The sequence below is a fragment of the Chiloscyllium plagiosum genome, unplaced genomic scaffold (assembly GCF_037043375.1).
Source record: "Chiloscyllium plagiosum isolate Xiang-an unplaced genomic scaffold, Cpla_swu_hap1 HiC_scaffold_25, whole genome shotgun sequence".
Classification (NCBI taxonomy): Eukaryota; Metazoa; Chordata; class Chondrichthyes; order Orectolobiformes; family Hemiscylliidae; genus Chiloscyllium; species Chiloscyllium plagiosum.
Genome location: NW_028270163.1, coordinates 45,438,180 through 45,453,170, shown reverse-complemented (window position 1 = coordinate 45,453,170; position 14,991 = coordinate 45,438,180). Strand labels below are relative to the sequence as shown.

Below are 14,991 nucleotides of genomic sequence, written 5' to 3'. Positions count from 1 at the left end.
TTTGTTATCTCTCAGCAGATGCTGAATTTCTCCAAATTCTCTTTTTGCTTCATACCATTGTGGATTCAAATCCCACAGGACTCATACAAAAAGCAGCTAGTTTGACACTCCATTAACAAGAATGGGCGCCATTGTCAGAGATGCTGTCTTTCAGGTAAAATGCATAACCAATAGCAGGGCTCCCCTCAGGCAGGCATAATGCTTCAATACCTTAATAAAAATCAGGGAAATTATCCTGGATGATTTTTATCCCTCAATACACATCACTTGAATGGATTATCTGGGACTACTTTAAATTGTGAAAACTGGGCAGCATGGGCAAGTTGTACCGAAGGGTCTGTTTCGATCCTGGAGACCTCTATGGTCATTATCGCATTTGTCTGTGGGAGCTTGCTGTCTGCACGCTGTGGGCTGTTTCTTGCATGACCATCATTGGTACACTTCAAAGGTTGCACTTTGAGATGTATGCTGGTCATGCAAGTTGTTACATGAATTGAAATATTACTTTCTATCAGGTGGAGCACCAATTATGAGCGTCAGAAGCATTAGAGAAACAGGAGGCTGGAGGAACACAGCAAGCCAGAAAGCATCAGGAGATGGAGTAGTCAACATTTCGAGTGTAACCCTTCTTCAGGACTCCTAGATAAACAGCTAAGCCATCAAGGATTAAGACAGGAAGCAATTTATTCACTTGCATGTTACAAATGCTTGTAATTCTCAACTCTGCTGTTATGCTCGGTCATTGAGTATGTTTGAGAGGAGATTTTTGCACACCAAGATAATTATGGCAAAAAAACGAGAGAACTGCGGATGGTGGACATCAGAAACAGAAATTGCTGGAAAATCTAAGGAGATCTGGCAGCATGTGGAGAGAAATCAGATTTAACATTTCAGGAACAGTCACCCTTCTTCAGATCTGATGGTTGCTCGGAAAGGGTTGGCATTTATGCAGAAGACAGGATGGGTGAAGGGATGGGGAGTAAATGAAAGTGAGATAGAGCCCAAAAAGAAAGAGAAACAGTTGGAAAGGAGTAGATGAAGGACAGAATGAATAGCTATAACAGGGACTATTATTAGCTGACAATGGGTTGTGTGTGGTAGCAGCCCACATGATGACAAGAGCTGAAATGTGACATAGAAGAAGGTGCTCAAGCTTGAAATTGTTGAATTTGATATTAAGTCCAGAAGGCTGCAGAGTTCCCAGGTAGAAAATAAGGTGCTGCTCTTTCAGCTTGCATGGGGCTGCTGGAGCACTGCAGCAAGCCTGAGACAAAGATGTTGGCCAGGGAACAGGGTGGTGTGTCAAACATGGCAAAGTTAAATCCAAGCCACCTGACGACTGGAGGAAGAATCCCTTGTCTTCCGTCTTGGGACCCTTCAACCACACGGCATCAACATCGACTTCACTAGTTCCCAAATTTCCCCTCTTCCCCCCCCCCCCCACCTCATCCAGAACCAACCCTTCAACTTGGCACCGCCGTCTTGACTGTCCATCTTCCTTCCTTCCTACCTATCCGCTCCACCCTTCCATCCGACCTATCACAATTACCCCCCAATTGCATTCACCTATCACCTTCCCAGCTACCTTCACCCCCCCAGCCCCACCCCCACTATATTTTTCTCAGCCCCCTTCCCCTCCACATTCATGAAGAGCTTATGTCCGAAACATTGCCTCTCCCGCTCTTCAGATGCTGCCTAACCTGCTATGCTTCTCCAGCGCCACACTTTGATTCTGTTAAAGGGGCAGGCAACCGGAAGCTCAGGGTCTTTTTTTTTTTTTGGGAGGACAGCATGTACTGTCCTGTACTGCAAAGAAATCACCCAGCCCGTGCTGCACTTCCTCAACGTAGAGGAGATTATATTCTGACCAGCAAATACTGTAGACGAGATTGGGTAGAGCGCAGATAAAGCACTGCTTCATCTGGAAGGTATGCTTGAGGCCTTGGTGAAGCATGGGAAAGTAACAGAAATGGGCAGGAAAGTGCAGTTACATGAGACAGATCATGACTCTGCTGAACAGTGGAATAGGGTTGTGAAGTACTATAGTTGACCTCTGCTATTACTTTGATATGTGACACTATTTCTAAAGACAAGAAATTTTTTCGTACTCAGCAAATTATGGGTACAATTGAAATATTTTGGCTGCAAAAACTCGCAAGAAAATACAATGCAGTTGAGAATAGTATCACCAATAATACAATATGCCCCAACAACAGGAAACGTGATCATTGAATCATACAGCGTGGAAGTAGGCTATTCAGCCCATCAAGTCCACACCAGCTCTCCGAACAGCATCCCACCCAGACCCATCCACCTACCCTAACCCTGCATTTCCCATAGCTAATCCACCTAGCCCTGCACATCCCTGGACATTATAGGCAATCTAACATGGCCAATCCGCCTAACCTGGACACCTTTGGATGATGGGAGGAAACCCATGCAAATATGAGAGAATGTTCAAACTCCACACGAACAGTCACCTGAGTGGGGAATCGAACCTGGGTCCCTTGTGCTGTGAGACAGCAGTGTGAACCACTAAGCCATTGTACAGTCCTAAAGGCTGAGGGTATGAGCTGATGGACCATTCTTGTAAAGCATTGCTGTAATGAGCAGATTTCACATTCCTACATCGAAATGCTTCAAAGGGACAAAAGGTATTTCAAATGTTTATTTTTGAAGATAAAATCAATGGCATTTGTTGTAGCTAAATAGCAACTGCAGTACACAAGAAGAGTCTTGTGAAATATTAACTAAAAACAAAATATAAATTCAACGAGAAAAATTCACAGGGATGCCTATATCATGCCTTATTATTATGAAAGCAGTTTACTGTTTCTTTTTTGAAGGAAACTTTAAAGACCTAGACCTCGTAAGAAATATTGTACCTTGCAGATTTTGATTTCTGACAGTCTGATCCACTGGAGGGTCTGAATTTGTACAATCATCTGAACTCATGCTTCTCTTTCGTTTCCTGTGTTTTTTCTCGCATTTTTGGCTCTCTTTCATCTCCAAATTTTTCTTTTGTGGTTCCAGTCCTTTAGACCTTTCCAGTTCTTCACATTCCGGTTCATTCCATCCTGAGCAACTGTAAAGTAACATTGATTAATACAGGTCTCTTGTATTGATGTCAAACACTGAACTGCATTTCTGTAAAAGTACTGTCATTTTCTCACCACTTAATTTTCACTATGCAGAGTTTGACTCATTAAAATAATTGAGCTTTTCTACAGTTAGGACTCTGGACTGCCCAGGTCTTAGTAAATTTATCCAATAAACAGTGGAGATACACACAAATGTAAAATCCAAATCTTCCACTCTCAGTTTGCACCAAGTCAGAGCACATCACGTGGGCAAGTTGTGGGAGGAGTTAGCTGGCCTTAAATTCTGCTGGGCAAAGAACTTAATTAGTGTAGTGATTGAAATGAAGTCAGCCAAGTGGACCTCATTGACTAGGAGTTTCCTCATTGGACCTGGTTAACAGTTCCAATCAGAGAGTCCTGGCAGACAGACAAACAGGAATGTCATTCTCGGAGCCAGCTTGGTGCTCGCTGGGTAGGTATTATGTACTATAAATATGTAAATAAAAGGATGACTTAGTGAAGGAATACTGGCCTTTGTGGAGTTATCTGAACGAGAGTTTCCACTGCACGGTGGCTCTGCGGCTAGTACTGCTGCCTCACAGCATCAGGGACCCAGGTTCGATTCCAGCCTCATGCGACTGTGTGTAGAGTTTGCACATTCTCCCAGTATCTGTGTGGGTTCCCTCTGGGTGTTATGGTTTCCTCATACAATCCCAAAGATGTGCAGGTTAGGTGATGTGCCATGCTAAATTACCCATAGTGTTCAAGGACGTGTAGGTTAGGTGTATTAGTCAGGAGTAAAATGTAGAGTAATAGGATAGGGAAGTGGGTTTGGGTGGGATACTCTTCGGAGGGTCAGTATGGACTTGTTGGGCTAAAGGGCCTGTTTCCACACTGTTGAGATTTTATGATTCCTGATCACTATAAAATACTAGCCTTTAGGTGTTATTTTCTGGTATGGCAAAACACATGGGATGAAAAATTTCCACTGCTCTGAGAAATTAGCAAGTGTGAAAATACCCATGCATATTTCTTTAATGATGAAAGAAGATAATAATTTTCTGACATTATAAGTAGTTGTGACACTGAAAATATATTCATGGTTTCCACTGAGAGAAGGAATATTACATCAGTAAGCAGCTGTTTATGAAATCAGAGTCATACAGCATGGAAACCAGCCCATACGGAACATGATCCCAAACTAAACTAGTCCCACCTGTCTGCTCCTGGCTCCCATCCCTCCAAACCATTCCTATTTATGTACTTATCTAAATATCTTTTAAATGTTGTAATTGTACCCACATCCACTATTTCCTCCGGAAGTTCATTCCACACATAAACCAGCCCTTGTGTAAAATAAAAGTGTCCCTCTTATCTTTTTTTAAACCTCTCACCTTAAAAATGTATCCCCTCATCTTCAAATGCCATATGCTCGGGAACATTAACTGTGTCTATAACTCTCATTGTTACTTTAACATTCAGCACATGGATTACAAAAGAAATATTATTAAAGCTGGGTTTTCCTGCTGCTGGAGTGAGGTGTTTCTTACTCTTGAATAAACACGATGGTAAACTTTACCAATGACTCAAAATTAGAAAATGACATTCTTTGGTCTCATGGCAGCAGTGTCTTCTGCCGAGATTCACAATGAGGACTGGACTCAGAAGGTAATGCCTACGTGAACTGCATTAAGGAAATTTTTGTGCCATTCCAGGCCATCTATTCAAACACTCCTGGAATTTAAGGTTGCTATGGCAAAATTAGTTATGGTTTTACGTAAGTATGTTGAACTCAAGTTTTCAAGAGCTAAAAGTGACAAATAACTGCCCACGAGAGAGACACTGACTCAGGGTATCTAAAATAATCACTACTGCACCAAATCGTGAAACGTCATATTTACGTACTTTTCCACAGCAGATTCAGTAGGGTCGTTTACTTCAAACACTTCTGTGTATTTTTTATGCTTCTTCCTTTTTTTCTTCAGTTTCTTTGGGATCAACCCTTCAGGTGAAACGTTGCCTTTGACGGATTCCTCCTGCAATAAATCATCCCAGTTCAGTCATCATTTCAATGAATCATGTTAAATCCTTTACACTGAAATGACTGAAGCGTTTTAAGCAATGACAATGTGATGAGAGTAAAACAAATTTCACTACTTGATACAAACAGCCACTGTATTGAGTGGATTCCACTCCAGTCTACTCACAAGTCACTTTGCACTCAAGTCGGATCACAATGCAGGACAATATAAAGGAGCAATGAGTAAGCATAGGAAATGTTCGGATGTCAGATCTTTAAAATTACATCCCTGTATGAGATGATGTTTATAAATCAAGGATGCCCTGTATATTTCTTACCATGAAGACAGCTTAAGAAACTGTCTTTTAAAAGTCTTGTTCAAAATAACAATGCATCAGACCAGACAATCAGATGGTGAAGGATAGAACTGAAGTCAGTTTTTAGAAATGCATATTTAGAAATCATAGTACTAGCTCAACGAAGATAGTTTTATTCTGCTCTTATTTATAGGAACAAACCCCTGTCAATGTCAAACATCTGCTTATAATTAAATAAATATAACATAAAATAACCAGTATCAGACAAAGTTGACATATAAAACTGGCTTAATAAGATATAATTTAACTTAATGCAGTAATCTGCATTAATTAATATATTGGTGCTCCAGATACAACAGTAAAATTTTTATGATTACAGTAAAACTGCTCTTAGTAGGCTGAATAACTGGCAGTATTGATCCACTTTGTCGCAACTTTGAACATTTGGAGAACTCTCCTACTCAGAATTGATATAAAAAGAAATCGAGCACTTCAATCCCTCGCTGCTATAGAGTAACATTTTCCAAATCAGTTGCAAGGTCGAAATGCCAGTGGTCTTAGGGGGTGATGGGACATAAAACTATCCATCGTTCCGTGCGCTTGTGTGTGTTTGCGTGTGTATCTGTCTGTCTTTGGGGAGGACCGGGGCAAAGACAAAATATAAACTAGTAGAAAGATTGGTGGTGATGAACCATAGCCCTTGCCAAGAAGAATGAGAGAAAGGAATGATGGAGCAAGGAGTCATCCCACATACCTCCTTATTTTGGTTGCATCCAGTTCTATACAGTAAGTGCAGGGAAAAGCTGACATTTAATACCTGATCGAGGAACAGCCAACCACTGAAGCAGGCTGACCATGATGACATTTGTAAGACTGGTTCATCTCAAAGAACATGAATTAGCTGCAATATAGCTCTAACAGGAAGTTTACAGAGAAAGAACACTTTCTCACTGTTCCTTTAGTAACAGTGAAACTAATACTGACTCAATTTTGGAAGGTCCAATAACCTACCTGTAACTGGTCACATACACCATCATTCTCCGCTTTCTCATGTCGCTTTTTCTTTCTTTTAATTTTCTCTCTACCATCAGTCTTGGCAGCATCATCACATGTTGTCTGGCTGAATGATTCAGAATCAAAGGAAACTGCAACTCTTTTCAAATGTTTACGTTTCTTCTTAGGTCTCTCACTGCTGTCCCTTGGCTCCACGGACCGGTCAATGCAGCGTGTGTGTGTCTTATCTGATAGATCAGTCCTGGAAGTGCACGTTTTACTAATACCTTGACCAGATAAAGAATGATTTCCCAATGAGGTAGCGCTGTCATTTATTAGGGGAGCAGGCTGCCAAGCTGCTTCCATGGCTTCCAATGATCGCATCTGCGACTGAGAAAAACTAGAACTACATGACTTCTTGGAGATTTTAGATGGAGAACTAAATCCTGTGTGTTTGGAAATCTGCACTTTGGGAGTAGATGGAAAAGTCCTGAAAGGAAAAAGACAAAATTAAGAATTTTATTTCATGGAATTTGTTCTTAATTTCATGGCACCATTTTCTTAAAATGTTCCAACAAGGGGAATGCTCTCAAGGCACCATGAGTCAAAAGGTCTCCTGTGTCATAATGGTTCTCAACCATACTCACTCAGTGCCTAAACAGCTATAATAACCAAAATATTCAATTTACACCTATTCATGTGATATGGACATCACTGGCAAGGCCAGCATCTATCATCCAACTCTAACTGTACTTAAGAAGGTATCAGCAAACTTTTAAAACCATTTCTTTCTCTACATGTGGAATTGTTTCTTCTTGCGAATGTGCAACTTGCACTAAAATGGACATATAGGCCTTAAACACATGGTAAATATGCTGAAAATTAATTTTGTTTTTATTCTCATTAGTATTATCTGTCACTAGTAAATCATATCAGAAATCAGCTTTTTGGAAACTTAAGTAAATAAAATCTCATAAAACGCACAACCTTATTCAGATCATAAGAAATACAGAAACTTCTTAGGCCTGCCAATGTAAAAACAGTTGCCAGAAAATGCAACAAAACTTATTTTTTGTAATATAGTCTTAATGTTCTGTACTTTCATTATGTTATTTTAAACCAGTTTCTATGAACATAGAGTCACTCAATATGAAGTTGCCCAAATTTCATTCTTTACTAGAATGCATTAATGATATACAATGGTCACAGGTCTTTTGTTGCATTCAAGTCCTCCTCTCTACCTCTAACCTTAGCAAACCCTGCAAAAACAACTTTGCCAATAAGTCTTCATCCCTTCAGCTCTTGTATAAACTTCTCCCAAGATCAGCTGTGATACACTCGCATGTGTGTCAGGTCGCAAATACAAGTCCCATTCCAGAGCTCGAGCACAACATTCCAAGATGAAAAACATTCCAAGATGAAATCCCAGTCCTATACTCAACAAGTGCTGCTCTGCTGGTGCTGTCTTATAGATAGATGTTAAGCCAGATGTTGGCATGAGATATGTAGCATGCCTCATCACTAATCTGAAGACGAGCAAGAGAGTTATTCCTGCCAACATCTAACAAAAAGCAGATTATCTGGTCACTGCTACACTGCTGTCACTACAGCTTCCTGTGGTGAAGTTGGCAGCTATATTACAAAAGTTAAATATACTTGAAAACACTTAATATGCCAATGTACTTTACAGTCTACGTCTGTGAAAAGTATAATTAAATCAGTCTTTGTCTCACCATTGGTGATGAAGCTCTATAATTCCAGCCATAAATTTCTACACAACTCTTCACCCCGCTTGACTTTCTTTTATAAAAAAGCCTCCTGAAGATCAATTCTTTGAGAAAACCATATGCACACTGTCTTACATTCCAACAGCTTCTGAGCCTACATCTCCCTTCAAAGAAGCCACCTGATTGGCTGGGTATTTCTAGCATTATCTGCTTACGTTGTTTTCCTTGCTTGCCTGTTAATTCTCATCTAATCACACTTCTGTGAAGCACCTTGGCATGTCTTTGTGCATTGAAAGCACTATATAGTTGTTATCTAAAGAAAGAGCAGATACATGTGTCCTTCTCAAGTAAGAACAACTAATGAATCAAGTGGTTTCATTGGAATAATTCATTAAAACCACTTGCAGCCTTGTCCATTGGCACTGCTTTACTTTAAATGATGGAAGCTTTATTCAATGAGCAGTAAAAATTTCTCTTACCTAGTTTTGTTTGCAGAAGAAAAAATGTGGCCTTTTTTCATTAATTTTGCTTTGTGGACTGATGATAGTGATGGGGAATATGGTTCATTTTCTGTCACCTTCCAGCTGTAGATGGCCTGCAGTTATTGACATAAATAAAAACTTGGTGGTCTAAAAAGTATCCATGAGTGCAGAAAATATAAAAGAGGGAATGGCAAAGAAGAATCAAAAAAGTTTCCATGATTAGACAGCTAGGGAAGCGAAGTAGGAAAACAATAGACAAGAAAAAGTCAAAACAGTTTCCAGTTACTGACCAGGAAAGAACATTTATAGTTTTAGACCAGAAATACCAGACATGAACAAAGAACAAAATTAGAAAAATAAGCATACTAGCACAAGTTTGTCAGCATTAGTTATAAACAAAGTGAACAGATCGCATAAACAGCTTTTGTACTTCTATACAAGATCTTATCCTCCACAGATTAATGCCAAATTAAATGCTCTGGCAAAAAGATAATCTATCAAACCTCATGTGCAATTGACCAGAGACATTTAATTTGATGTAACATTTAATTGCCGTCATATCTTGAACTAGGTTCAATACAACATGACCCATTAGCAAAAGATGAAAATTTTGTTTAATGAGCAGTGTGTTGCCAGATTGGTGCACACAGGTTGTGAGTAGCCCAAGTTCGCAGATCATGAAGGACAAGTGTTCAATTGTGGCCTCTGTTTTATCAGCTATCCAGGTTTGGAGATTACAGGAACAATGATGAGAATTAGTGTTCTTGTCAGAGAGGGGGTGGAGTCTAAAAGAAAGTTCCTGTACACCCTCAATGTCATTAAGTTTCACTGGAAAGGTACACAGATTCTGGAAAAGGTGACATTCATCCTCATCCAATAACCTACTGACACAATTCTGCATACAGATGTGGCCTGATTATTTGGGTAAATTAAAGGAGGGTTGCAAATGCTGGTGAAATGGTGTCAAGCACAAATTAACAGCTTAAGGAAGAGGTGTTAAAACAAAATTTCTGGCAGTCTCATCCCCAAATCAGAGAGGCTGGAGATGCTCAAGGCAAAACACTGGAATATCACATTAAGTTAAATAATGCAATGGCTCAAGAACAAAATGAACTATACGACTGCAAAGAGTTAGTGTTGAAAATCAATGATAACTTCCACAGCAAGACTTTACAAGAGAAACAAAACATTCCTTCAGTCATTGTTCAGTTAAGTATAGAAACCTGAACTTCAACTGTTGATGTTTTGACACCAGTGAACAAAAATATTTTTGTTTCATTCTCAAGGGACAGAGTTTGCTCTAGATTTTCGGAAGCATTTCCATACAGCAGTCATATGCTTTAAATACCAGGATCAATTCTTTTTGCAAAATTAGAACATTACAACATTGAAATACACAGTTTGGCTCAACATGTCCATTATCTGCCAAATTTCCCATGTGTGTGTCTTGCTACCCTACCTTTTTATGACACAAAGCCGGTGGGAGGATGTACAGATGCTTCATTGTAATTTGGACAAGTTGGATGAGTGGGCAACTGCATGGCAGATCAAATTTAATGTGGATGAATGTGAGATTATCCATTTAGCAGCAAAAGCAGGAAGGCAGATTATCTGAATGGCAACAGATTGGGAAAGGTGGAGATGCAACAAAACCTAGGTATCCTTGCAGACCAGCTGCAGAAAGCAAGCATGTAGGTGCAGCAGGGGTGAAGAACGCAAAAGACATGTTTGCCTTCATAGCTCGAGGATTCGAGAACAGAAGCACAAACGTCTTGCTATAATTAAGAGATAACACCTGGAGTAGCGGTGCAGTTCTGGTCTCCTTATCTAAGGATGGATGTTCTGGCTATGGAGGAAGTGCAAAAAAAACTGATCCCAGGGTGGCAAGACTGACATAGGAAGAGAGATAGGATCGGTTAGGGTGATATTCACTGGAGTTGAGAAGGATAAGGGGAATCACATTGAAACTTATAAAGCTCTGATAGGGTAAAGACAGGATGTTTCCAATTACTGGGGACCAGATGTCACAATCAAAGGATTTGGGAAGACTATTTAGGACTGAGAGGAGGATAAATTTCTTCACCAACAGCACGGTGTAGTTCTCTACGACAGAAAGCAAGAACAGGATACTGAATTGAATACTGGATTAGTGGTGCTGGAAGAGCACAGCAGTGCAGGCAGCCTCCAAGGAGCTTCGAAATCGACGTTTCGGGCAAAAGTCCTTCATCAGGAATAAAGGCAGTGAGCCTGGAGCATGGAGAGATAAGCTAGAGGAGGGTGGGGGTGGGGAGAAAGTAGCATAGAGTACAATGGGTGAGTGGGGGAGGGGATGAAGGTGATAGGTCAGGGAGGAGAGGGTGGAGTGGGATAGGTGGAAAAGGAGATAGGCAGGTAGGACAAGTCCGGACAAGTCATGGGGACAGTGCTGAGCTGGAAGTCTGGAACTAGGTGAGGCAGGGGAAGGGGAAATGAGGAAACTATTGAAGTCCACATTGATGCCCTAGGGTTGAAGTGTTCCAAGGTGGAAGATGAAGCGTTCTTCCTCCAGGCGTCTGGTGGTGAGGGAGCAGCGGTGAAGGAGGCCCAGGACCTCCATGTCCTCGGCAAAGTGGAAGGGGAAGTTGAAATGTTGGGCCACGGGGCGGCGTGGTTGATTGGTGCGGGTATCCCGGAGATGTTCCCTAAAGCGCTCTGCTAGGAGGCGCCCAGTCTCCCCACTGCAGAGGAGACCGCATCGGGAGCAACGGATACAATAAATGGTATTAGTGGATGTGCAAGTAAAACTTTGATGGATGTGGAAGGCTCCTTTAGGGCTTTGGGTAGAGGTGAGGGAGGTGGTGTGAGCGCAGGTTTTACAGTTCCTGCGGTGGCAGGGGAAAGTGCCAGGATGAGAGGGTGGGTTGTAGGGGGGGCGTGGACCTGACCAGGTAGTCACGGAGGGAACGGTCTTTATGGAAGGCGGAAAGGGGTGGGGAGGGAAATATATCCCTGGTGGTGGGGTCTGTTTGGAGGTGGCGAAAATGTCAGCGGATGATTTGATTTATGCGAAGGTGGGAGGGTGGAAGGTGAGCACCAGGGGCGTTCTGTCCTTGTTACGGTTGGCGGGGTGGGGTCTGAGGGCAGAGGTGCGGGATGTAGACGAGATGCGTTGGAGGGCATCTTTAACCACGTGGGAAGGGAAATTGCGGTCTCTAAAGAAGGAGGCCATCTGGTGTGTTCTGTGGTGGAACTGGTCCTCCTGGAAGCAGATCCGGCGGAGGAATTAGGAATACGGGATGGAATTTTTGTAAGAGGTAGGGTGGGAAGAGGTGTAATCCAGGTAGCTGTGGGAGTCGGTGGGTTTGTAAAAAATGTCAGTGTCAAGTCAGTCGTCATTAATGGAGATGGAGAGGTCCAGGAAGGGGTGGGAGGTGTCAGAGATGGTCCAGGTAAATTTAAGGTCAGGGTGGAATGTGTTGGTGAAGTTGATGAATTGCTCAACCTCCTCGTGGGAGCAGGAGGTGGCGCCAATGCAGTCATCAATGTAGCGAAGGAAGGGGTGGGGAGTGGTGCCGGTGTAATTACGGAAGATCAACTGCTCTACGTAGCCAACAAAGAGACAGGCATAGCTGGGGCCCATACGTGTGCCCATGGCTACCCTTCATAATGAATGACAGAGCAGGCTTAAAGGGGTGAGTGCCTTACTTATGCACCTGTTTTACACATTTACCTTTTTTTTCATCAACTACCTAATATATTCTGTCAAATCAAACTCAACTTGTGTTTAAAAGTCTGTAAAAATGCTCATCTTCCTCACGGTAATCCTGCCACTTAATCTTGGCAGGACATGGCATTAACCAGTGAACTAAAATCGCTTTAATATCTCCTCTAATTCCTTCATAATTCTGGTTATGTAAAATTATATATTTGTTGACTTATGTCAATGTTTTAAAAAAGGGACTTCTGCTGAGAACATAATTTGTTTGTGTTTTGCCTGAAGCTAAGTTATTTTTATAATTCGAACAGATGCATGATCAAATGCACCCTCTCAAACTGTATTGAAATAAAATTATGAAAATAGACACTGGTTGTGATCTTTAATACCAAATACATTTTAATCAAACAATTTCTGACATTCAAAAGAGTGGTGATTGCCCAAATGGAAAGAGTTCACAAAATATCAAAAAAATGGATGTTATGTCCGCCTCACCCATTTTTCCTCTTCCCATTTAATTACACTTCAACTTAACCCACACAATCTCCCAAGAGGTGCAGACAGCCAGATATAGATGAACCAATCTATTTCGAAAGTTTTCCTCAATTTGTTCTGAAATTAGCATGTTCAGGGTGTAGGTTTGCTCACTGAGCTGTAGGTTTGATATCCAGACGTTTCATTATCTGGCTAGGTAACATCAGTGGCAACCTCCAAGTGAAGCGAAGCTGTTGTCTCCTGCTTTCTATTTATGTGTTTGTCCTGGATGGGGCTCCTGGGGTTTGTGGTGATGTCATTTCCTATTCGTTTTCTGAGAGGTTGATAAATGGTATCTAGATCTGTGTGTTTGTTTATGGCGTTGTGATTGGAGTGCCAGGCCTCTAGGAATTCTCTGGCATGTCTTTGCTTAGCCTGTCCCAGGACAGATGTGTTGTCCCAGTCGAAATGGTTTTTTTCATCCGTATATAGGGCTACGAGGGAGAGAGGGTCGTGTCTTTTTGTGGCTAGCTGGTGTTTGTGTATTCTGGTGGCTAACTTTCTTCCTGTTTGTCCTACGTAATGTTTGTAGCAGTCCTTGCATGGAATTTTGTAGATGACGTTAGTTTTGTCCATGGATTGTATTGGGTCTTTTAAGTTTGTTAGTTTTTATTTGAGAGTGTTGGTGGGTTTGTGTGAGGGGTCTTAGTCGCCTGGCTGTCATTTCTGACAAAACCAACGTTATCTACAAAATTCCATGCAAGGACTGCCACAAACACTATGTAGGACAAACAGGAAGAAAGTTAGCCACCAGGATACATGAACACCAGCTAGCCACAAAAAGACACGACCCTCTCTCCCTCGTAGCCCTACACACGGATGAAAAAAAACACCATTTCGACTGGGACAACACATCTATCCTGGGACAGGCTAAGCAAAGACATGCCAGAGAATTCCTAGAGGCCTGGCACTCCAACCACAACACCATAAACAAACACATAGATCTAGATACCACCCATCAACCCCTCAAAAACAAACAGGAAATGACATCACCACAAACCCCAGGAACCCCATCCAGGACAAACATATCAATAGAAAGCAGGAGACAACAGCTTCGCTTCACTTGGAGGTCGCCACTGATGATGTTACCTAGCCAGGTAATGAAACGTCTGGATATCAAACCTACAGCACAGTGAGCAAACCTACACCCTAAACCTCAACCTGAGCTACAAACCTTCACAAACGTTGCATTAGCATGTTCATTATCACTATCCAAAGAATCAAACCTCACTAAGATTTGTGAACTTCAGCAATGAAATTAAATACCAGCTTTCAACAACAGGAAGACATTCGTGATGACATCAACAAGCACATGCAACTGTCTCTTACAAAGTTACCTTCAAATTCAATCTTTAACAGTGAGGGAGGCTTTAAATAAGACCAAGTGGTATTCACTTAAAGGGGGAGATGGGAGGATTGAGCCAGCCAAGACATTCATTTTTTAATAGAAATCGCAAAGCTAATCCACATTCAAATGATAATAATGAACATACAAGGCATAAAGTATAAAATGGTAAAAAGGAAGGAGTTTTTGGTAATAAGTGATTAGAATTAACAATATGACAAAAGGATGAGGTTTTAAGATAATGGATAGATTGTAAAAACTGCCTTTGTCAGAAGAGTTATGGTATTAATGTATGTATGCCGCCTCTGGTGAAGAGATGTGGACAACAATATATACTAGTAACTAATTTTATTTATTTAAATTCTTAGCGCTATCAAACCTGCAAATGCTTGCAAGTAAAGGCATTTATTTTTCAACAAAAAGCTGTAAGTTAAAAAAAACCTTTTCCTAACTACTGAAATTTAATTAAGTACTATCACCAGCATGCACTAACACAGAAGTACAAACTCATAACTGGTATTATTAAATGCTCATGTATGGGTCTACCTTGCAAACAATGCAATGTGAGATCATTATATAAAGCCACTACAGTCCCAAAGGACCATGGGGCTGCACTCTGGTGGGGAGAGTGAGAAAGATAATTGGCAATGAGTTTAACCTGGTGATCACCATTCCACAGTTGCAGGGTGAGATTGAAAAGACAGGACCTTCATAATGATCTCAGCCAGCTTGGGAAGTGAAGCCATGCTGTTAGCATCACTTGACATTGCAAACCAGCGGTTTGGCCAAATGAGCTAAC

At 41.3% G+C, this 14,991-nt stretch overlaps 1 protein-coding gene across 4 annotated transcripts in view; it reads right to left on the bottom strand.

The window, feature by feature from the left end:
- usp36 (ubiquitin specific peptidase 36) overlaps positions 1 to 14,991 on the bottom strand; it is an 84,209-nt gene that overhangs the window by 11,043 nt on the left and 58,175 nt on the right. For all 4 annotated transcript variants that reach the window (XM_043714918.2, XM_043714917.2, XM_088000688.1 and 1 more), the window contains exons 14-17: positions 8,617 to 8,732; positions 6,429 to 6,900; positions 4,986 to 5,116; positions 2,886 to 3,085 (exon numbers count right to left, since the gene is read on the bottom strand). In XM_043714918.2, the coding sequence (XP_043570853.2) occupies positions 2,886 to 3,085; positions 4,986 to 5,116; positions 6,429 to 6,900; positions 8,617 to 8,732 (919 nt within the window). The remainder of the gene's footprint in view (positions 1 to 2,885; positions 3,086 to 4,985; positions 5,117 to 6,428; positions 6,901 to 8,616; positions 8,733 to 14,991) is intronic.